General features: G+C 43.2%; 1 protein-coding gene across 2 annotated transcripts in view; it reads left to right on the forward strand.

Moving 5' to 3' along the window:
• The first annotated feature begins 817 nt into the window (after positions 1-817).
• Positions 818-25135, forward strand: part of pcdh7a (protocadherin 7a) — a 39667-nt gene continuing 15349 nt past the window's right edge. The window contains exons 1-4 of one of the 2 annotated variants that reach the window (XM_037259088.1): positions 818-1138; positions 1443-3149; positions 3930-5106; positions 10806-11591. In XM_037259088.1, coding sequence (XP_037114983.1) covers positions 1726-3149; positions 3930-5106; positions 10806-11591 — 3387 coding nt within the window. In that variant the 5' untranslated portion in view covers positions 818-1138; positions 1443-1725. The remainder of the gene's footprint in view (positions 1139-1442; positions 3150-3929; positions 5107-10805; positions 11592-25135) is intronic. The other variant, XM_037259080.1, reaches the window with a different exon arrangement.

Consider the following 25135-nt stretch of genomic DNA (forward strand, 5'->3'; position numbering starts at 1 on the left):
CTCTCTCTCTCTCTCTTCTCTCTCTCTCCTCTCTCTCTCTCTCTCTCTCTCTAAAAACCTGGTGTGTTCCACTGTATGACTTACGGCAGCATTGTGTTGCAATGCATTGTCTAGGCTGGCTACCATTTGCCACTGCAGGCTTAAGCCCAGTATAAAATTACTGCAGCATGCCACTGTTATGATTTCCCACTAGGATGTGTGCCAACGTACGCCTCTTTGACACAAAGAATGAATGAAGCCTTTCCCCACTGTTGTGTGCCCCCCACCCACCCCCCTGCACACACACCAACCACCAAATAGCTGCACCAGCACAAATGTGACACGGGTCTGCAATAGGCTGACAAAGCTGCATCACTCTTCTTTTATTTCATGTATATGAGAATAAAGATGTGAAGCCAGCATGCATGGACGGGGCGAGTGGGATGTCAGCAGTCGGGACGCAAGCCATTAATCTTACTGGATGACAGCATGTGGTGCAGGGATAGAGGGATGGAGATGGATGAATGGTAGCGGGGTTGAAGGTCTTTCCTCTGCACCCCACAAACACACACAAGACCCACAAACACCGCCTCTGATGCCTGTTCCAGCCCAGTGGTTGAGTTAGAGCAGAGAATGTTGCAGGAGGGGGTGAGAGAGAGAGAGAGAGAGAGAGAGGAGAGAAGAGAGATGAGAGAGAGAGAGAGAGAGAGAGAGAGAGAGACTGCAGCATCTCCACAGCAGCAGTCCTGAGCCAGTGCAGGGTGAGGGGGGGAGCCAAACGAGGAGGAGGAGGAGGAATAGGAGGTGCAAGTTGAGAGAGAGAGAGAGAGAGAGAGAGAGAGAGAGAGAGAGAGAGAGAATGCGGGACTCTTGGAAAAAGACGCATCTTCACTCGGTCCATTACCGACATCCCGAGCAGGGTGCTGGCGAGGATTTAACGCGTAATTGATGCCCGTGCTGGGATCTCCCGCTTCTGCTCGTCAAGAAAAGGCGCTAGACTAACTGCCTCGCTTGGTTACTTTTTAACCGTGAGCATTTAATAAAGTGGCTGCGGGAAGCACTGGTGTCCCCTTCCAAGTTGCGCGTCGGATTCCGATGGCTTGGCACGTTGCTCCGCCACTGCGGGGAAAGAAAGCAGAGGCACCCGCCGGCTCCTGAGGTAAGACTATAAATGAATCTATAAATAAATATATACTTTTTGTCCCCTTTAGTAATGTTAGATTTGAGTTGTTACTGGGCTTTCTCTTGTACTGTCTGTGAGTATGAAGCGCAGCTCGCCTCCTCTTTTGTGTAGACTGAAGGTGCTGCATTGCAGTTTCGGTAAAGTGAGACACGCGAGAAAAAGCTGCTGTCCCATATGTGACTGGAATAATGAAACGTGACGACTATAACACAGTTGGAACGTTTGAGTGATGCGTCACTTAATCAAATGTTTCTTTTTTTTTTTTTTCTTATTTCTGCAGCACGTTGGATTTATATATAAATATATCACGCTGGTTGAAGAGCCCAGCAAGAACAGGACTGAGTTGCAATAGGAGTTGAACAGACAGGAGAATAAAGGACGTAATAAGACATCGGCCATCAGTTGCAAAGAGTGTCGGTCAGAAGGGAGAAAGAATAAATCAAACACCCACGCTGTGGGCTACAACACTTCACTAAAGACAGATAAAGAAAGAAGAGGCAAGCCAGGTGGTGATTCAAGAGAGAAAACACTGAGGAGAGAGGCAAGCAGAGCAGGACGGAGCCATGCATCGACTTGGTGCAGTGCACTCCTCGGTGCAGGCTTTCAGCCTGGTGGTCTTACTGCTGCTGCAGCTGCTGACTCAGCTGCCAGGTGCACGCTCAGCCCTCCGATACCGGGTAGCGGAGGAGGGCCCCCCTGATGTTAAGATAGGCAACGTGGCCGCAGACCTGGGCCTCACAGCGGGTACGGGCAGCGGGGACGTCACGTTTGCCTTGGAAAGTGGCTCCGAGTTCTTCAAGATCGACAACGTGACCGGTGAGCTGACTACAGGGCCGAGACGTATCGACAGGGAGAAGATGCCCCAATGCCAGATGATATTTGACGAGAATGAGTGCTTCTTGGACTTTGAGGTGTCTGTGATTGGCCCCCTACAAAGCTGGGTGGACTTGTTTGAAGGCCGTGTCGTCATAACAGACATCAATGACAACACCCCTTCCTTTCCGTCACCGGTGCTCCAGCTCTCAGTGGAGGAAAATCGCCCAATCGGCACGCTTTACTTGCTACCCACTGCTACAGATAGGGATTTTGGGCGAAACGGTATCGACCGCTACGAGCTGATCCAAGAAGGTGCAACTGGGTCAAGTTCGGCAAGACGGGCGACGGCTGGAAATCCCATTGGTAGAGTAGATGGACTTGGGGATAGGAGGGGTAGGAGTGGAGATAACGTGGGAGGAGCCAGGAGCACTGTGTTTGAACTCCAAGTGGCAGATATACCAGATGGTGAAAAACAACCTCAACTCATTGTCAAAGGCACGTTGGACCGCGAGTTGAAGGACTCCTATGAACTGATCCTACGGGTTCGAGATGGAGGGAACCCTCCACGATCATCTCAAGCTCTGCTGCGGGTTTCCATCACAGATGTAAACGACAACAGCCCAGTGTTTGAAAGGCCCACATATGAGGCGGAAATGGCAGAAAATGCACCTCCGGGAACCCCAGTACTCCAGGTGAGGGCTTCAGACCGTGACATTGGTGTGAACGGACAGGTGGAGTACGTCTTTGGAGCGGCCACAGAATCGGTCAGGCGGCTGCTGCGACTGGACGAGGCAACTGGATGGTTGAGTGTTCTTCACAGGATCGACAGGGAAGAGGTGGCCCAGCTAAGGTTCACGGTCACGGCACGGGACAGGGGTCAGCCGCCACGCTCCGATCGAACCACGGTCATTTTGGCAGTCCGTGATGAAAACGACAACGTCCCGGTTGTCGAGATTCGAAAAATCGGACGAATCCCAGTACGAGACGGAGCAGCATTGGTACCCGAGAACGTTCTGGTAGACACTCCAGTCGCTCTGGTTCAGGTTTCGGACAGAGACCAAGGAGAAAATGGAGCCGTGACCTGTACCGTTGTCGGAGATGTGCCATTCACTTTGAAGCCAGCAGGTGAAACAGCTCTCCCACCCTTACCTGCAGATGAAGCCTTTGACAGGTGAGTCTGAAAATATGAAATGTTCATGAACAAGAAGTTTAATTCGTTCCTGATGATTAAGTAAAATTCTTCTTATAGGACGATACAAATACTCAGTTATGGAAGGAGTAATTCTGAGTAATGGGGTGAAAAATGATACACCACGTTCTCTGAGAAAGAACAAAATCTAGTGCAAGTGATAATTTCCTCAATATTGCTCCAAAATGTATCGGAGAAAATTCTACATTTCACAGAGAATCCAAAGAAGAGTGCCCGAAGTGTGTTTTCATTCTATATATTTTTTTAATTTCAACAAAATTCAGAGGCCACTCATTCCCTAAAACCAGAGTGGGTAAAACGTCACGCTATTTGCAAAATTGGATCATAATTATTCAATAAAATCAAGGGTTTTCTCACTCATTTAGTAGTATTATTGCAACAGGGCATACTACAAATGTCAGTGCTTTCAATTCAGTCGTAAAATTCTTTTCTGAAGACATTGACGAGAGAGCGAGAAAAACACTAAGCAGAGTAAGCAAAGAAAAATACAGCTACTACAATTATACTGCGCGTTATTATTGTATTTGACAAGAAACTCAAGAGATAATGAGTCAGGAAAACGCTCAATAATTATGCCCCTCTGCTATTATTGTTACTTGAGGCTGTCTTATTGATTACGGCACAGAACAATGAATATATATCATATATATATCATCATACAGTGTTATGGAATGTGAATTATTTTAATAATGTGCATTCTTGAAAAGCAAAATCGATGTATATTTGACGTTTTGTTCACAGGAACAAGAAAAAATTCTTCCTGCATACTTCGGCCTTGCTGGACTACGAGGTCACCAAAGAGTACAGCGTCACTATTGTGGCAGTAGATTCCGGAAGCCCGAGTCTTTCCAGCAACAGTTCCCTGATGGTGCGAGTTGTTGATTACAATGACCATCCCCCAATCTTTGCCCAAAGTGTAGTGGAAGTCCACTTTGCAGAAAACAACTCTCCCAACGAGAGGGTCGTCACTGTGGTGGCCGCAGATGCAGACAGTGGCAAGAACGCAGAGATCGCGTATTCACTGGATCCCGTTTCAAACGGGCCGTTTCATATAGATCCGGATAATGGAGATATTCGGGCTACTGGCATGCTGGACCGAGAGCAGCGCGACAGGTATGAACTCAAAGTTATTGCGAAGGACAAGGGCACCCCTCCTTTACAAGGTTCAGCCACTGTTGTTATTCAGGTGACTGACCGCAATGACAATGCGCCAAAGTTTGTCCAGGAAGTTTTTACATTCTATGTCAAAGAAAACCTGCTTGCCAACAGTCCAGTCGGCATGGTCACCGTGACAGATGCCGATGAAGGTGAGAATGCAGAACTCACTCTTTTTGTTGAAATGGATGGACTGGAGGAGAAGAAGAATGGAGAGAAAAGTATGGGAGACGATGGAGAGAAGGAGCAAGGGGAGATGTTCTCCATCGAGAACAACACGGGCACCATCTTCTCCACGTTGTCATTTGACCGTGAAAAGCTTTCCACCTACACCTTCCGTGTACGTGCCGTTGACGGAGGAGAGCCTCGTAAAACCGCCACAGCCACCGTGTCACTCTTTGTGACCGATGAGAACGACAACGCCCCCTCCATCACATCTCCAGCCAACGATTCCTACACGCTGCTGCCACCTGCAAGTAGTGCCCGCACAATCGTCAGGACTGTGACAGCCATAGACTCAGACACCGGCCCAAATGCGGATCTTCACTATGCATTAGTTGGAGGGAATCCCTTCAGATTGTTTGAGATCGGCCACTCCAATGGTGTGATCACACTGGCAGAGCCACTGGAACGGCGCCACAAAGGTCTGCATCGCCTGGTGGTCAGGGTCAACGACAGTGGAGCCCCCTCGCTCTGCGCCACCGCCCTGGTCCACGTCTTCATCAACGAGAGCTTGGTCAACGCCTCTCTAGTGGACGCCCAGGTAATATTTTCATGCAATAGTGCTCCTACACCTCCACAGAAAGCTTGTTCAAGCACGCAGAACGTCAATGAAAAGAATCTTAATTGGAAGAGGCAATGAGCTGTCCTGTTTTGGTTCGTGCAAATCGTTCTACCGAGATGGTAATGATAGCCAGACATGATTCTGTTCTCTGATCCATTCCAATAATGGCGACACTGATATCGCATTACAAAAGAGGAGGGTACTAATTAAAACTGATTGTAGCTGTTTAAACTAAAGTGCTAAGGCGATTCTTTTCTTGATAGGATTAAATAAATGGATTCTCCACTCTAGGTTTGTAATTTTCGGACCATTTTGTAGGACTTTAATTGCATCTATATTTGTCCCAGATAAAGAATCAGGTTTATTTTGAGGACTATTGACAATGCTGATTTCTTTGTAGTTTGAATCCTGCATGTTTTTTGTCCAATATGACTTCTAATAATGACTGAGGAGTTAAAATAACGTTTTTTACCAAAGTGGTTCTCCCTTTACGGTACATTGAACGCAGAGCCGAGGGGAATAGGTGTGTGCGAGTGTTGTTTGAGTGAGAAAGGGATAGCGAGGACAACGGAGCAAAAGCATGAACGGTGATATTGTGTTGGAGGGAGACAGAGAGGGACTGACTGGCCCAGTTTTGGCCTCCCAGAGTCTGTTGAAGTATGTTCATTTGAATGGAAGCTGCACTTAAGCCGGGTCGCTTCGCTATAGTAGGCCTGAATATTGATGAGGTTTTGCCGTTTCTGTTGCTGCGCATGCTGTGCATTAGTATTCAGACATAAAACAAAGTACCTGAGAACACAGTTCAACTCTAAATAAGTCGTTTTCCAAGGGGAAGGAGTAGAATATGAATAAATAAAACATCTGCACTCATCAATAAGTGTGGTCTTGTGGAACTAAAAAGTTTACTATAGGGAGAAGTAGCTTGTAGAGCAAATTGACTTGACAAAACAGCATTACTGTTACAACCAGAAAACAACCACAACAGTCCAAATTACGATTGTGTAGTGGTGGCACAAACCCGGTTTTTCTCCCTAGTCCTCATTAAATTAACAAAATCCCCATTCCATTATGCTTGAAAAATGGCTCAGTTAATCTACAAATGCTGAAAGGTAATAACCACAAACATTTCCCTCTCTGGTGTGCATCAAGTAAATTGAATTGACTAGTAATTAAATCGACTCTGGGGCCACGTGCTAATGTCATATGTTCCAAAAAGCGTGTTGTTTTCTCCCACAAGGTGATCTAGTTTGGAGTGTTTTTCTACAAAGGTCTCCAACTGACACATCTGATAGTCCCCGATAAATTTCGCTTTGACTTAATGCAGGGGTGTCAAACTCGTTTTTTTCGTGGGCCGCATTGTAGTCATAGCTTCTTTCGGTGTGCCATTATGACTGTCAACCCAAATAAATGTATGAGCGCCTCATATTATATACAGTAAAAGCTACAAAACAAACTGACAAATAACTCGTTTTCAAATCAGACGAGTAAAAACTGGTCAAATATTAAAATATATATACTATATATTATTAAAAGTGAAGACAATTTGCAATTCTAGTAATGACACACAAATGCGATGCACAATTTGTCTTCGCGGGCCACATAAAATGATGTGGCAGGCCGTATCTGGCCCCCGGGCCTTGAGTTTGACACCTGTGACTTAATGTCTTCCATTGACTCCATAGAAAATTCACAATTTTGGGTTTTAGGATATTTTAAGGGCATTGGTGAACGTCTATCAAGGCATAGTAATTGGATACAAGCCAATACACGTTAGAATCACCAAGGTTTCACTCGAGAGTAGAACGACAAAGGGCAAAATGAACAACAAGAGAGCTTTGGGGGCTATTACAGCTGAACATTTGGTAAGTGTTGTAACAGTGGTGCTGACAGGAGAAATAAAAGACAATCGGCCTAAGTGACCAGGGCCATTGAATCTAACAATAGGCTATAATGTGTCCATATTTGATTACAATATATTCATAGTTTAATTTGATTGCAGAGAAGGAGAAATTGAGTAGAAGCCAGTGAAGAGGCAATACCTCCATCGAATAATGAAGTCAAACTGAGTGGTGGATAGATGCCAGATGTAATTAGGCAGGGGGGAAAAGCCTGCTAGTGCCACAACATCATGACAGGAAATTGGTCTTTTTTTTTTTTTTTTATCCATCAGTGCTGGTGTTCGCTAATTAGCAACAATACAACGATGCTGTCTGAGCTAGTTATTTTAGACATTGTTGTCATGGTTCAACTTGAGCATGCTTTTATACGTACATCACAATTGCACTCTTTTGTAAATCTGAATGAAGATTCCGAGATCATGATAATGCAGAAACAAGCAAGAACATTTCCATGTAACTCTGTGTTAAAGCATGAGTATGAAGAAAAAGACCCAGTTCACATTTCACCAGATTGGTTAGCTTGCTGATTTCATATGAATATTTTATTGCATACAAAATGAACGTGACCCTATGGGAGAGCTGAAACAAATTCTTCAAACAAGCTCAACTTTAAAAGCTCACTGCTCTGACATGGACTACATGTGGCCAAACACTTAATTAGGGCTTTAAAACAAAACTCAACACTTTGGTTTTCAGTGATGTAATGTGTTGAACAATGTTCGTTGACCTCAAAGTAACAGTGTCAACATTTTAGGAGGTCTTTAATACAATGTGAAAAACGTTGAGCTGCCCAACTGCATAAAATAATATTCGTTACGATAGTAGTATATGTAGTAAATTATAAATTCATCTCTTGAGAGCAGGTCTCATTCCTTGCAGTCTAACAAGGGAAGAAATGAACTGCTATTTAAAAGTCCGCCCAGAATGAGCTCAGTAACATTCCCGAAGCAAAAACACATGAGCCTACGTTCAGTTTATGTTCACCCAAAATATGGAGTTCATGAACTTTCATTGACTGAACTTGTATACAGGTTGTAATGATTGGCAGGTGAGACTATGCACTAGCACTACAGATGGGATCTATACCAAGCAGAGTCTAGGATATCACTCTTAGAGGCTTAATTTGATTCATCCAGTATGGACTCACCAGAGACAGTATATTGTGGCAATAAACTGGATTAGCTGGGCAGGCAAACCCAAGAAAGGGCCTAATACTTCTTGGGTGAATGCTACAACTATAAATGGTCACTAAAATGGTGCCTGCGGGCACCTAGTAGACCCAAAGAACCACGAGTAAAACGCGAGCCTGTTCAAGAATAGCTCGAGGGACATGCCGTAATATTCTGAGCTAATTGTTTGCTTCAAATAATTGATTACATGAACCCATCAATGGAAATATAGTTGTTAAGTACTTTGTGTATTTAAGTTTAATCAATGAATATTAAATTTAATTATTGAGGTTTTTTTCCCATAATAATAAAGCTTTAGTTCCCAAATATTTCATTTTTTTCTTTTATCTTAAGGCTATGATTACTTTTGTTTCTACGTGTGAATGCATCCTAACATATCTGCATGATTGCCTTGGTGCAGGGCTTCTTTATCCTTCATCATTAAAAGAAGTGGTACTTGACACTACCCTTGGCTGAGGTTTTACACTTTACGCATTCCCCACCTGGATAATTAAGTGATGAATTAATTATAATAGCTGACGCCTCCAAACTGCAGCTCTCTTGCAAATACGCCCAGCTACAACTGAGATCTAAATTTGGAATCAATAGCATGGTCACAGGAGAACATGTTATGGTCACAGCATCTGCTTCTGCAGTGGGAATAAGATCATTCCCATGAGAGCACAGTATGGAAATGCAAGTGTCAAGCTCAGCTGGAACAAAGTTTGTTGCGGAATGGAAGATTCCTTTGGGAATTTGACAGGGATTCTAAAAGACACTATATATATATATAAGGTATATATAAATATATATTTATTTATTTATTTTTGGTTTTTAAATATATATCAATTTAATTGATCATTTTAAAAAAAAAAATATATATATATATATATATTTTTTTTTTTTTAAATGATAAATATAAGATATATATATATATATATATATATATATATACATAGTATAAACACACTTCCAATGACCCATTATATCGTCAGAACCATACCAGCAAAAGAACGGCAGTCTGCGACGTCTTGTCAAACACGATAAATCACAATTTTCGACCAGATATTTTTGCTCATTTTAAACCTGTCTGAGCAATGTGATCCTTTTTCTTTTTTTAAATCTAATAATGTTCTAGCCGTAACAAGGCAGAGTTGAGTGATTTCTGTGACAAAATGCAGACAATCCGTAACAGTTGGCAGCTCTGACCAAGCAAGTTACACAGAGTAGCACTCACCAAAGCATTGCTGGAGAAGAGTCTTTTACACGGTTATTGCAAACCCCGGACCACGTACTCACCTTCACCCTCGCTATTTTTGCAATTCATTCCCGAATAGTCTTAGAATTAATCCGCCAGAATGTTGCAGGGATTACTTGAGGATATCATTTCCAGCCTTGACAGGAGAGAAGAAATTGTCACATGAGCTTTGAGACGACATGTCAGGGCTGCATAATGAGGTGTCTAACGAACAGACAGCTTACATGTGGAGTCATGTAACTGCGGACATATATATCAGCATGTGTCTCCGTTTCTCTCTTGTCTATATAAAATGATTTTCTCAGTATTGCTTTAAAGATATTGATCAGGTTATTAGAAATTAGAAAAGCAGAACTGCCAAAGCTCAGTGTCACCAACCAAGCAGAAGTCCATAAGCAGTAATAAATCTATTTCTTGAAACAATTCTTGTTATGAGATTAGAGTATATGTATGCATTGATATCAGTGTTGGCCATAACTGGAAGATTGGAGTCTTGGAATCGTGTTTAAAGTGTAAAGCATATTGATTCAAATAGTTTCACGTCAGCAGGAGAAATGTATGGCAGGCTTACGCGTCACTATCCTTCCAAATCTCCATGGAAAAAAAGGATAACAAATCTTGCATAAATCCACTCCCACACTTGCCTTCACAATACCAGCTTTGTATGCTGAAGAGACAACGCTTGTAATGGGGATACAGTCATTTTCTGCCTTTGACTTTTTTGTATTTGTCCTTTTTTGTGCACACGTATTGACTGCTGCTTCTTCTTTGACTGTGTGACCTTGAAGTCAGCACATTCCTTCATTTCTTTTTTAACATCTGCTTTAAACCACTTAATCTGAGCTATTTCCCGTTCGACCTAGATGATGCATACAATCGGATTACGGACGTAATTTAAAATGCTACAACCTTGACGCAAGACAAATTATATATTTAGTGACACTCCACGTGTCTGGGAATAACGGAGAGGATCACCATAAAACACAGTGATAGGTTTAATTAAGATGAAGATGCTGTTTGATGTTTTTCTGTGTCTCACACCTACTGTGTCATTGTCGATTAAGGCTTTTTTATTTTTTAAACCCGACTGTGATTTGTCTCTTGGCAGCACAGTGGTTATCACCGGTGGCTCACCGCTAGAATGTTTTGTGTGGGATCTCCTTTTGGCTCAAACCTTAATTTGACTTCAGATCTTTCACTGTATTACAAATGAAATGCACAATGGTCATTTTGGTAATTGTTGGGTGTTGTCCCAGGTTTGAGTTTGTTTGCTTGCTGAAAATCTTAGCTTAGTCCAAATTTGCTTCTTAACCCTTATAACTCTGTGGCTCTCTCTTGTTGTTTTCTTTCCAGGTAAGCCGAAGCTTGCAGGCTCCACTGTCACTGGACATTGCAGGAGACCCAGACAGTGAGCGTGCATTAGGTAAACAGCGGCTCAGTGTCGCCATCGGTGTCCTGGCGGGAGCCGCCGCTGTCATCCTGGTCATCCTCCTTGTAGTCACGGCAAGGCAATGCGGCGCTCAAGGCAAGAATGGCTACGAAGCCGGTAAGAAGGAGCCCGAAGAAGATTTCTTCACTCCGTCAGGGGCCCAACCGCAGGTCGGCCGTGGCGGCGGATCCGACCGAGGCCGTAAACCTCGACGGGACAAGCGCAATGGAAGCGGTGGTGGCACCGCAGCCGGAGCTGGCAAGTCAGACAGGTCACTCTACAGCGGTATCGTCACCGTAAACGGGCTTCGCCGCCACCCTAATGATGATGATGAGGAGGAGGATATTAGCAGTGCGAGTGAGCGTCTGGCAGCACGCTACTGCGCCGTGGACGGTGACCCCGGCAGTCCGAGAATGGGCGGTGGCAGGCGGCACCAGTCAAGCCCGGATTTGGCCAGGCACTACAAGTCCAGCTCGCCTCTTCCTGCAGTCAATCTCCAACCTCACTCCCCTCCAGCTGAAGGGAAGAAGCATCAGGCAGTCCAGGAGCTGCCGCCCTCCAACACCTTTGTGGGCAGCGGGGGCTGCGTGGGGAGCACCGGCTCTAGCAGCAGCAGCAGCGGGGGCAGCGGGAATGGCGACGCCATGTCCCTGGGATCAGACCAATGCTCGGAGTACGGGTGCCAGACTGGGAACAAGTACAACAAACAGGTAGAACACTTTGAGAAGTTACTCTGAGTCCTATTTAATTTGCTTTGACTCTGCTGCCCCTTTTGTGTTAAAATTCAAAACCATGCTGAATATTGACACTAAGCCACTTCGTTCTGTCTGGCTGTCGTGCTCTTTGTCCGCGTCATACCGGCGGATTGCCGTCGTCTCCTCCCTGGCTTCATGTCTTCTTATTTACACATCAGCTGACATACTCTACGCACACCCCGCAGCTCACATCTAAACACCGTTTTATCTCCGCAAAATAGCTGCCAGTGTGTGCGCAGCCACGCACACATCAGCATCCAATGCCTGTGAGACATGTGTTGGTACCCTGCTGTTTAAATGCGTTTGCGCTCAGCGTCATATGTTAGCAAGATCTAACAAAAGGGACAATAAGTCGAACCCCCACTGAACCACAGTATATTGATGGATGTTTTTGCTTGTATACACCCTGAGGTGTTCAGAGGATAGGTGGCCACAGAGGGAGTGGGCAGATAGCTGCATCCAACAGGCTAATCAGTCATGTTATATTTCATTCCATCTTCTCAATCGCTTCTTTCTCTTGACTTTAGAATAAATGTGTATTCCTTGAGCGATGCATTTCCAAAGCAGTGCCAGGATATGAAAAGCGGAAGTCCGGCTGACAAATAAATACTGCAGTCCACCTTGGCTTTTACCCACACGCATCGACCTCATCTATCATCTTAGATGCACTGACACAGCATGGTCTCGCAAGTCCGAGGGGAGTGCCGCTCTGAGTGATGCTTGAGTGACAGCTCAACCCTCTTAAAGGGCCAGCGTCTTGTTTGTGTGACTGACGGCTCGAGATTTATCCTCCCTGTGGTGAAAAAGTGCTGATGTGGTCATTAAAAGAGAACCAGAGGAGCTTCTTAGGCTAATCAATTCATACACAGGACCCGCTGATCCTGCTGAAGACACACATTCACAAATACACAAACACGCACACGTGAAGGAGTGCACGCAAAATAATGCACACACACACTTATGAGGTTAATCCATTACGGAGTCAATCCTCTTAATCTGCCTTTCCCAGGGTAAGAAAATGCTTACTGGGAGAGTTTTGGTCTTCATGCTTACGTGCACTCAAAACATGCCAGCACACATTGAAGGACGGGCAGACCCACAAACTGACAGCGTAATGAATTATTGATTGTACGGAGTAATTAACTCCTCCGCAGCAGCCATGGGTATACCATCCGCTATCCCAAGTCCATCCCAAAACATTTCACACGCAGTCGTTCCTTGTCGTGAAGACTGCGGTTGCTTGTAGGTGTCTGAATTTATTAACACAAACCGTTTCCACACCGAGGTTTGTGTTGTTTGGGGTGCGACTTTGTGCTCGGGTGATGGCTTAATTCAAGTGCATTTTATATGTGAATGCAAGTGAGAGATAGACTCGGGGACTAAAAGGTGGCGGGGATGTGCTAAATGTGGCAAGCTGGGCCGCTGACAGAATTGGGAGTAGCAGTACAGAGGGAGGGGAAGGGAATTATACGAAGCAGGGAGATGAAGTAACGAGATGGGAGGATGAAGTTTAAATTCCCGAGCTACTTTACTACGCCAGAAAAAGGCAGTATAAATGAAAAATCATAATCAGAGCCACTAGGGAGCTGCAAATAAAGAGTAAAAATGGCTGATTGGACAAAACAATTGGGCATTGTGGATGACGGGTTGGATTGCATTGGGAAAAAACAGCATGGCAAATCTGTTCAATCACTGGCTTTTGGTTTTTAAATACATCCAAAACCACAGCGTCCAACGGCTCTGTATTTTTGTGTTGTCCATCTGTCCCTGCCATGCTTAACAACACCTGGAGCAAATTTGCTTGCATCTGGCACAGACGTCTATTTAAGGATGAACTGATGGCATTTGGAGGATGAAGGTCAAGGGCACGGGGATCCGACATTCTTTTTTTGTACAGTACTTCCAAGATGCCTGGGCTAATAGACAAACAGAATAAAATGATGACTAAAGCTTAACTTAACAACGCTTTAGATCCGTTTTTTTTTTTTTTTACATTGCTAGCACATAAAGAAAAGGGAAAGACACTCTGAGCAGGTTTCACAGCACAAAATGTTAGAACTGTACAAAAAATAAAAAAAATGGTCATGAAGACAAATGTTTGGGTTGTTGTTCCATATCACTACAATTACGATTATAATGTTATATTTAAATTAAATAAAACACAATATTAATCAAAACTGAGATTTATTATCCTACCACGCATTGATCTTATTACATTGGGAAGGTGAGCAAGTTGTCAAGAAGGACTTTTTGTCAAGAAGCTGCCACACGATACTGTCACACGGTTTAAATCATTCAACGCCACTCAGCAAAAAAATGAAAAAAGGGGTAATGTCCTTCCAGTGGATATTTTTTCATGCTAGTACCAACATTTTTCGGTCAGTCCCCAAAATATCCATTAAAAGTAGAAGGTTGCACGATAGCTTCCGAGCAAATGGAGAGAGGGAAAGAGAGAGAATTGGAGGGGGTGTTGGTTTGGGTGGCAGCCAAAGAGCGAGAGTGGACTGCTGAGATGTGGGTCATCAGGATACCCGGTGGCATCAGGACACATTAATGATCACAGCGGTCACATGGCACTGAAGTCAATATGGGCAAAGTGGCCTCGTTTTGCCCTCAAACCACTGGCACCACACACACACAAAGCTACACAGCAATTCTTCCTGACTAATGTCCGCAATCATTTCTCTGCTGTGTCCATTTATTCATTCGCAGTTCTCGTCATTTTTGTCACTCGTCTTTATATAAGGTGTAATGTCACCTTGAGGAATGCTTTTCATTCTAACACAGCACTTTTCCTCCCTTTTTTACCTGAGTTCGACTTTGACCTTTGGCGCTTGTTTTGTTCCCCCGCTGTGTCCGCCATATGCGTGGGCAGGCTACCTTTGTGCCGTCCCTCGGCCTGCTCTGACCTCTAATAGATGAACTCAGCGTTTTCACCGTTTCTTTTACCGTAGTGAGCATTTTTTTTTTTGCTCCAAGTGTGTCCACCGAGCGAGAGGTCCACAAAGCAGTATCGAACCGGGGACACACACACACACACACATCCAAGGAGTAATCAATGGTGCCTTAACAAGGCCAGGACTTCAGGTGGGTTGACATTGCAGTTTTTAGTTCCTTAGATGGCAAAACAGGAGAAGGTCATCCCTAGCGTCTCAGCACATCAGAAACCTCTTTGATTAGACGGGCCAAGGACAAACTACCAAAATGAGTCTGTCACGAATCATCCGGACAGTCTTGTTCATCTAATTGGACTGTATGGACGGATGTGGGTGAAGCGATTAGGATTATAAAATTGAAAAGCAGCTTTTCATTTCTGCGAAATCCCCTCAGGATTAAATATGATGAGCGTCTGTCACGGACTGACACCGGGGCCGGCACGTCACTTGAGCGCATCCGCATTAAGGTCGAAGGGGTGAAGGCGCTGTCAGCCATGTAAGCGGGAAGCGCACAAGGCGTTCCTGTCGCTCTCTTCTTTCTGGCTGTTACACAGCCGCCTTAACCGACCCGTAACCCCCTGTCAGCATGATACCAAAACACCGACACATTCATTAAAGTCACGGTGAGTTCAGGGCACGCACTCGGCCGTACACTTGAGTGGGAGTTGAGAGTGAGCGAGAGGTGAAGTAGGACAAGGTAAGCAAAGCGGAGATCACCCAATGAGCCAGAGCAAAAAAAAAAAGGATCTAGTGACCTGGAGACAAAGGGTGAGAGGCAGGGAGGGTGCTTGTGGGGTTGGTGCAGTCAGCGGACATCAGGGTGGGAACATGAGCCACAAGTGTGGGAGAGGATTGGGAGACAAGGTTGAAGAAAGGTTCAAATGGATCCAGATGCTTGTTTTTGTTCAGTGCCTTGTGAATATTGATTTACACTTGACTCATATGAGAACTCAAGGGAATATTTGGGGTTGAAAGATGCCTCCGCAGCTCTGTTGTTCTAACAAAAGATTTACGCCAGCGCTTTTACATCCCACATTCACTAGCGAGGTCAGTTAAAAGAAATTGCATGGACTAATTTGATTTATTCTTTTAAAAATAAAAAATCAGCAGTAAACTAATAATGGGAAGAACTAGACGGGGGTGTGGTGGCCTCTGCCTTGATCCTTCTCTGCATTTTTAAACTTGTGCCTACTTTTTTGATAGTTGCTTACAAAGTTTGTTAGATGGAGTTGTTGACACGCAACATGGACACAAGTATTGGGACATCACACCTCAAGAAAATAAGAATGGAGGAATAGAGTTGGAGAAAAAAAAAATCTACATATATATATCCTTGTGTTCTTTTCTGACCATTGTTTCTACCTGTTCTTGTTAGCCCCGCCCCTTTTGTCTTCCAATCAGCTCCCTCAGCCACTTGTCTCTTGTTCAGGTGTTCCAAGTTGTCTTGTCAGTTTGTTTGTATATAGTTCCTCCCTTTCTGTTCAGTCTTCCTTTGTCCTCTGTCCTATGTTATGCTGTGTGTCTTTTCCTGTCCTTTTTCTCCCCCACCAAGTCATGTCCGAATTTGTTTTGCTAGTTATTTTGATACTTTGTTGCCTGTTGTTTTGATCTCTTGTTTCTTTAGTTTTCCCATGATTTCTTCTTTGCCTGATTTTGTTCTTTAAATTGTTTTTTTTTTGTATTGAGCCCCATCCCCACGTTCTTGTTTCCCTAAACCTGGTTCATCCATTCCCCACTTCGTGACAACCACATTTTAATTTTTTGTCCAACTCGGCTTTATTTTAGCAGCGATTCAAACACAAATCTTCAAATCTCTGGTGTGAATCATTTTAAGATTAACCAGCAGGAAAATGTAAATGTTCAGCTAGCATGCTCCAAGTAGACTGAGGTCGTTGCTGGTTTTGACCTCTCTTCATCCAATTCAGTAATTATTTCCTAATACGTCATCGTCCACTATAATCTGTACTTGTATGAGAGCAGAAGTTGGTTGCCACGGCTCTCCACATCCACTTAAGAAAGGAATGAAGAGCTGCTGCTGTGCTGCTTCTCACACACATCATCATCATGTAAATCCACATGTCCTCCACGGGATATGAGGATTAGACCTCAAAAGGTTTTATTGAGGTATTTAGGTAAGGGTTAAGGCTACTTTGTAGGCTTCACAGAATGAAAGTCAGTGGTAAGTCCTCACTCTAAATGACATTCGGTCACCACAGGGGAGTCGTTTCTGCAAGACAACCCTCCTAAAAAAACAAAACAAAAAAAAAGGGAATTGGAAAGCTTGCAGGAGTCCCCCCCCCACCCCCCACCCAACCCACTTGTGGATCAAGGTCACCCTGGTCTGGAATGTGATTGCAAGTTGCATGTCTGTCTAGTCTGTTGAGCACAGCAGATAAAACACACATGCTGATAATGTCACAGTGGTAGCAACTCCTCTCCTTGGCCTTTGTTTCAAGTTCTCTGAGAAAATGGCAAGAATGCAGGAATGTCATTCTCACTCACAGGCAAGTTGAGGCATGGGATACGCACCGCAGACTCCGTCAGATGTGTGATTGCAACACACACACACAGACCAACACACACACAGACCAACCCACTAAAACACGCTCTTATGAGTACATAATGATGCATAATTACACACATCCATTTCTTATGCACATACTCCCCATTCACCACAAAGCTCTGATAAGAATGTGATGACACATAAGTCAGGGTAAAAAGTTTTCCTGCTCTTACATCAGTTTCTCCTTCCATTCCCTCTGGATGGAGGCACACACACACACACACACACATACACACACGCACACAGCGTACACAAAAGGATCTACATACATAGCAAGCCCCACACTTAGATGCTGCCTTTTATTTGTTGTCTACAAGGCTCTCTGCTTTAGTGTGTAGGTCTGCATTCAGCTTGTGTGCCTTACAGCATTAAATTAATGGCTGTCTGGGGGTTGAACAATATCGCTAAACAAAAGACAACCTTCCTCATAGTCGACCGGGAATCAAAATAGTTTAGCTGGCTCGGGACTGGCATTCTCCTCCTACACAAATGACTCTTTAGTGCATTAAGTGTCGGTTTGCATTCAGCTGAAAGAAATAGATTTTGAATTGATCTGAAACAGTTGGAAGCCAGCTAAATAACGTGGTGTCAGATGGTGTCAACTTAAAGTAAATGAGACTCATATGAGGTTGTGTACGTTTGCTGACCCTGCCAGAACGCCGATTTCAAGTGGGAGTTTAAAAGCCGTCAAGAGACGATTTTCATTATTGCCTTTCTACTATCAACTTTATTTGGCTGGAACGAATCGTGAGATTGTTTCTCACTCGTCTTTAGGCTAATTTACTGACAGCGAGTTTAAAGAAAAACACACATTTCCCAAAGGAATGAACAGTTGGGAAAAGAACTGGCAGAAAATAACAAACGTGACAGGACAGATTTCCTATCATAGCTATCGCAAGCGTACAAGCGGCCCAATGATTTGGCAATCACCAAATTGAGTGTTCAGGAGCTTAGCTACATTTTATAAATCATATTTTAAAGGATCCATCTTCTTCAGAACAAATATTGACCATTAGAATTCTAGTCCTGTAATTTGTAACTTCCATTAAGGAACAAGAAAGGAAAAATAGTGCACTCAGTTGGACAGTACATACAAAAAGGTTATTTTAGTAGTTATGCAAAGGCATAAAAATAGCTTGAGGGTTGAATCGTGCGGTGCATTTGCACTCCAGGACCATCAGCACATAAAGAGACTATTTTTGAAAAAGATGAAGAAAACAAGTCTATTTTTCAAGCCGTCTATTATGAATGACTGGCTCTTCCATAAACTGTACACCTGCACTCTCTTCTTCTGAACCAAGTGCTCTGTAAATCAGCCAGTAAAAGGGGGCGCTTTCCAATACCCCCCCTCCTGCACTCCCACACGACCACCCTACACACACACACATACGCACCCCATCCACCGTCTGTCTTCCTTTTGATTGATCTCTTAGTTCCCCCCGAGTGTGTTCATTTCTTTTCATTGCTCTCCATCTGGATATCAGGAGCCATCTTTTAAAAACCAGTTTTTTTTTAATGACATTGAAGATTTATTTTTTTTAATACAGCTTAACGGTGTCTTTAAATATAATAAATGGCTCCTAACAATCCACCCACGCCCTCCTTCTGTTTTTCGGCTGTTGTTTAAGTCGGCCACACTGCTGTCATTTCTCTGATTAGATTAGGGAACAAAAGAACAGGCCTTAAGTGGGAATATGAGTAAGATGCTGTATCTTTCTATTAATTCTTGCTACCGGCAAATCAGAGCACATTTCTCATCGGGTATCGGCTTATTAGATCTCGTGTGAGCGTGAAAGACTGCCTATGGTAGAGCTCCAGTCCAAAGTCAATGTTATAGCCCCGGGCTAAATGTAGCCATCTGTTTTAGACTTGTTAGTGGAAGATAGATAAATCGCAAGATCAAAATGGAGAAAGAAATGCGGTGCGGGTGTGTGGGGCAGACAGAAAATAAGTGGGAAGGACTCACGGGATTGTGGGTCGGTGCCTCTGACTGAGAGACAAGAGCGATGCTAGGGAGATGAAATAAGATGATTCGGATAAAACATGATGTTTCGATGCAATGTGCGGTTGGGGCAGTAAGAGCGAGAAGCCGCAGAACTATCCCGTGATGGAAAGAAAAAGATAGCGGTAAGTGGGTCTAAGGTTCTATTGAGGAAGGGGGATGGAGGTGGCTTAAGTCAGGCCACGCTCAATGAAGAGAGAATGAAAAGCTTTCTACCTGCGGTGTGGAGGTTGCATAAATGTGAGTGGGCAGGCCTCGGCCTGCAGCGATGTTCCAGATAGCGTTATTGACCTGCGTCTTCCTTAATCTACGCAAGCAGGTATTTATGAGTGCAAGCGGCCATGCTTTTTCCTCATTCTTCTCAACCCCACTTTGCTATTCAGTGCAGGAGTAGATCAGAGAAGAAAGCTATCGGTGCAAACAGTAAGAAAAAATGCTTAAGAGCTGAACTGCGAGAAATAGGTCCAGTCAAGCCATTGGAGGCAAAGCTCGAAACATATTAAGATAGTCTGACCAATTTGATACACATACAGCACAATTTGCTGAAAACTATAGTTACACACACAGTGGACACTTTAAGATTTATTGCTTGAGCAATTCTATGACTATATAATAGTTGAACCATTTGGATTTTGAAGTGCTTTTTGTTTCCAATGGAAAATTATGGAAAAGGCAATTGTCTTCATTGACTCTTTATTGAGAGTGTAGAATTTTTAGGTAACATTTAATATTCTTACTTGTCAGACTACTGTAAAATTAAGTTAACTAATGTTAATATAAAAGGTAAAAATCGTCAGAGTGAACTGTCAAACGATATATTAAATTTTTTCTGTTTGTACGATTGTCAATTCGTTAGCTAAATTAATTAAAATTCTACACATTGCATACCTATTTACTTCCCGTCAACACGTTCGTCTCTTGCCTAAACCCAGTGATCTTTGAGAATTATAACAACAGCTTGGCCCAGTTCACCAGACCAATTTCAAAACATTACAGCAAAGTTGGCACTTAATGGGTCAACGCCGCACCGGCGCAAATCACTTGTGCATTATTTAAAAGTCTCTGTTCTCTTGTTTTGCAAATACACACAGCGATTATGTAGATAGCCACTCACAGCCCTTAAGGTAAAAAAGGAGGCAAATGAAACCAACCCAAACAAAAAAACACAGCACTCTTATTGAATATCAAATGTGAAATTGTAACACAAACACGTTTTAATCAAAGTCATGCAAATGTACCAGCCAAATTAGGGCTCTTGAGAGCTTTCTATGTGGATGAAACAGCAACCTTCAATCGTGCGGATAAAAGAATGCTTGACAAACTGAAATGCTATACCTGGATGTATGGACACAAACACATGTGACACACAATATCACACACTGTAAGATTAGAAGCAAGGATAAAGTGTGTTGACACCGATATTGCCTCGCTCACCCACGCACACACACTCTCTCACCGGACAGTCGTGTTTTTTTAACGCCTGAATAAAGAAGCGGCTGTGATGCCGTGTTAACATGAAAGCTTTCATGGCTGTTAAAAGAGCCGGCTTTGATTAGAATGTGATTTGTGTGAGCGTTGGTAATGCCGTGGCCGCTGCTGACGACCACGCTTTTAAATCCAGCAAAGCCGTTGCAAGGTTGCCTTCTGTCAAAAAATGTTGAATCAAATATTTCACCTCTGCATTTTTTCTTTTCCCCTTGAATCTTGTACCAAATACGGTCGGACTTTCAGGGAATTTAAAGCACAGAGCGACATCACTTTCAAGAGTGATCAAACGTCTTATTTGAAATAATTGATGACGCACTTGCTAATTGAATATCAAAAGAGGTTTCTGTTATTCCCATGTTCACCTTCATACTCGCTGTGAGCGTTATGAAGCAATGTCATTTTTACGCCATCACTGGGGAATGAATGGAAATGAAACATTGTTAATAGATAGAAAACTAAATTAAAGTAGCACCTCGATTTTAATTCCAAGACCACGTTTGTAACTTGTAACTGCCTCTGAATATTTTGCTCCCAAAATTCGAGTCGGAAAAAAGGACCATAATTTCCAGACTATAAACTGTACTAGCTAAAATTTGCGGAAAATGAAACGTCCTGGTTTCTATTACTCGTATTACCAAAAAAAAAATCCTTTTACAATATCATAAAAATCATGAAAAATCCATAGAGAAGCCACACTGGACTATAAGCCGCAGGGTACCAAGCTTGTGCGAAAAGTAGCGGTTTATAGTTCGGAAATTACCGTATTTCTTTTATGCAACGGGGACTTGTAATAGACAATGCCCTCTGTCTGGCAGCATCTGGCAAATTCCCCAAATTCCCCCAAATGGTAAACTAGACTTGCCCTGGCAGGAAAATTAAGTTGTTACGCTGAGCACACGAAATAGGGGCCTATGTATTTTCTCAGTATCTTGGATGCTTCAGAATTGACATCATCCAGGGAGAAACATTTCACTTCATTCCAGAAACAATGACATGTTGGCTGCTATTTGAGCAGCCTTGGGCCTTTCTGCAATCACTCCTCTGCACTCAATAGCACTTTGTGTTTTGTACCCGCCAAGATAATGACTGCTCACACAATTATTTTAGACAGCTTGAATACGAATGCAGTGCAATGTTTTGTTTGGACAGTTCACTCTGGGAAGACTACAGCTTATTTGCTTTATATGAGCCATGTGTGAGGCCCTCGGGCAAGTGTGAATCTTGCTTGGAGGAACCTGCACTAGCCTATGGGGAAAGTATGTTGAGATAGTTTAGCAATGCGTATGTGAAAGTATGATTTAAACAATTTTGGTTCAAATTGACCCAACTTCCTGTCAGCAATGTTTTTGTAGAAAACAAATTGAATTGTTTTTTTGCAAAACAACCCGAAGTTGGCTCAAACTGACCCAACTTTCTGAGTCGGTCCAATTTTTAACCCAGCGGTTTTAAGAGCGTAATACGTAATACTTATGAATGGCGTTACCGCGCACTCAAGTAAAATGGATATCTGAAATGAAAAGTCTCCAGTGGCAACAGTAAGCTGTGACTGATCGGAGGTAGGGATACGCTTCCAATTAAATTGTTGCTCTAAATGCAGCCAACATTCAGCAGGCTGGTGATTTTCTTTCACAGGCTCACATCTTGCGCAGAAAATCAATTTCCAATTTCCAATATCCCGGCGTGAGTCACTTCCACATTTTGAAAGGTCCTCAAGTGAGATTATGAATAGGATGCAGCACAAAAGGCTCACAACGAATGATTGGGAGGACTAATAAAAGTAAACAATAAAGGCTTTCTCCATTTTTCATCTGTCTTGTCGTACTGAAGGATTTTTTTTTTTTGCCAGACCGACGGGATCACCTAACCAAAATCAATGCCTTGGTGTTACATTCTAACAAATGCATTAACCCAAATATATTTGTCTCCAGCTGGTAGCAATATTTGTTAAACTCGGGTCATCATTATGGTCCATATTTTTGATTAGCGGTATTTGTTACACAATAAACTCCTGCTGTTGTGGGTGTCATACTGTGTTAGCGAGGCAGACGCAGCAGGCAACCGACTCGGTGCTGTGCCAGACACTGTATAAATTACAAATAACCAGTAAATAATCTGATATATTGTTGCCTGCAGTTGCTGCATCAGATTAAGTGTTTCCTCAGTTCTGCAGTCGCCGCATTATAAGCAGCAAGGTTAGTACGTTCAAATAAACTTCGTAGCGTAAACAGAAGCTACCTTTCCCCAGGCAGTTCTAAAACTATCTTCCATTTGACATGACATCCATATCTGCTTTGGACGGTGTATAAAAAGATTCCCCAGAATTATCTGATAATGCAGAATGGAGAGCAAACAACTGGAGACAACGGAGGAGGCAGAATGTGTGCATAGCTCAAGAATCGCCATCGGCAATCATACCTTAACAAAGTCGTGCTACGTATCGAATCCTCGCCGAACACTTAAACCGATTAGAAAGCTTCTTTCAACATTAATGTGGCTGTTCTGATGAAAAGTAAAAATGTCACATTTTTAATGTGAATGGATGTGAATATGTGTAAAAGTGTCCAATTTGGTGCTGATCCAAATTAGGTCTTGGTGCAGGTCTTCGCTCTTTCATTTAATTTTGTGTTTATTAGCATAATTATCCTAAAACCTTACGATTGATTTTCTTAAAACCTTTAGTAAGGTTGAGGAATATGTCAAGGAAGAACGTATAACATTTTGGTCTCCAGAACATTCTGATATCAATATTTTATTTGTTTTTATTCATCTTACTGAAATGATTATAGTAACGTGCAGAAAATAGTCAAATTTGCCAAAGTGCCGCACTCGAACTTTGCCATTTTAATTGAAGTAAAATATTTTAATGCCCTTGTAGGGTTAAGAATGAAACAATCACTGATCCATTTCAGTCGCTTCCTGTCAACAAGCAGGAACAGAATGCACATTCCACTATCACACCAAGTCACTCCACACACACACACAAGACTCCCACACAAATTCACTGACTTGAGCAAATCCTTTCGTTCTTTCATCTTTGGCGAAATTACAACCGTCAATCATTATTCCTTATCAGTTAGAGATAATACAATATTCATTCATGCTGCTGAGCAAAACAGACATTGTGAATTATTACACAAGGAAGAGTGAGAAAAAAAATAGGTCATTCATTTTTGGTTTTCACCTGCAGATTCGCTACGCAACAAACATTATGCCCGGCATAACTATCTCACTCATTAATCGGTCCAACTCCTCGGCAAAAGTCTGCCTCGGATACGACAACAGACGTAATTTCTTAATGCCCGGCTGTAATTTTCAAAGTCAATTGCAAAACTGGAGCCAAAGCAACAAAGTGTGATGTAAGGTTATTGATGCGAATGGGCTGAATCCTCCCAAGCCTTCTCATTAACTCGCCTCTTTCCCTTCTCCTTCCGCCGTTCGATGGCCCGGCTGTGCGCTATCTGTCTCTGGTGTATCGAATGGCACACGCACGCCAAGCGCCGTACACGTCAACCCACATCAATGCGCACACACGCGCATGCAAGAAGTCTGTTTGCATACCAAAAGCATATTTCATAGCTCAAAGAAATTGAAAGCCTTATTAATTATGCAGACGACACGCACACACATATGGAAAGAAAGAGTGAGGGTGCACTTGTGTTCCATTCTTCCTCTGCGTCAAAGGAGTCCGAGTGTGAGGATGATTGAGTCGCTCTGCGTCAGGGGGGAGAGCAAATAGTAAATTGTGCAGTGAGAGAGAAAGAGTGCACTGTCCTTAACCATGCGCACTCATGTTTATGTGTGTGTGTGCGTGTGTTTTGTCTCGCCGGTATAACGCCCTCTCTGTGTCTCCCAAGCCACTCAGTGTCACTCACACACACTGAGACTATTGTCAAGACGTTGGCCAATGCGCCCCCAAGGGCATTTGTGTGCCACTCTGTCCGTCACAAAAGGACAAGAGGGGGCTTCACTTAAGTCAGTGGTGTTCAAACTACAATCCTTGGGTCGCTTGTGGCCCATTTTCAACCCACCGGACACATATTCTAAAGTTCGAAATTAAATATATATATCACTTTATGGTACTGTACTAAAACCCAAAACCATGGTTGGTGATGAGCAGTTTTGTGTTTCAATATCTCTAAAATTTCGACACTTTGCCAAAACATTTAGGAGATTCATAGCTAGCATATAATATCTAGCTATTTGTAGGTTTAACCGATATGGCATTGACAAATCTGCTGGACCAAAGGTTGATTGTATGACATTTAAGATGTTTGAATATGGAGGTTTGCTTATTTACAAATTAGAGTGTGTGGTCTTCGCGGGGCTGCACTTCCTCCTATCTGACAGCACATTAGGCCAAGCTCTATTTAACCTTGTAGCTTGAGTGACGCTGATTCTAAACCAGCGGGATGGATTTCAGTTTGTTGTAGCGCGCCGTCACGTCACCCTTCTCTCGGTTCAGCCCGTCGAGCATCGGAACGCGACGACTTGATGTCAGAGAGAGTGAGAG

Source organism: Syngnathus acus, chromosome 1 (assembly GCF_901709675.1).
Source record: "Syngnathus acus chromosome 1, fSynAcu1.2, whole genome shotgun sequence".
NCBI classification, from domain to species: domain Eukaryota; kingdom Metazoa; phylum Chordata; class Actinopteri; order Syngnathiformes; family Syngnathidae; genus Syngnathus; species Syngnathus acus.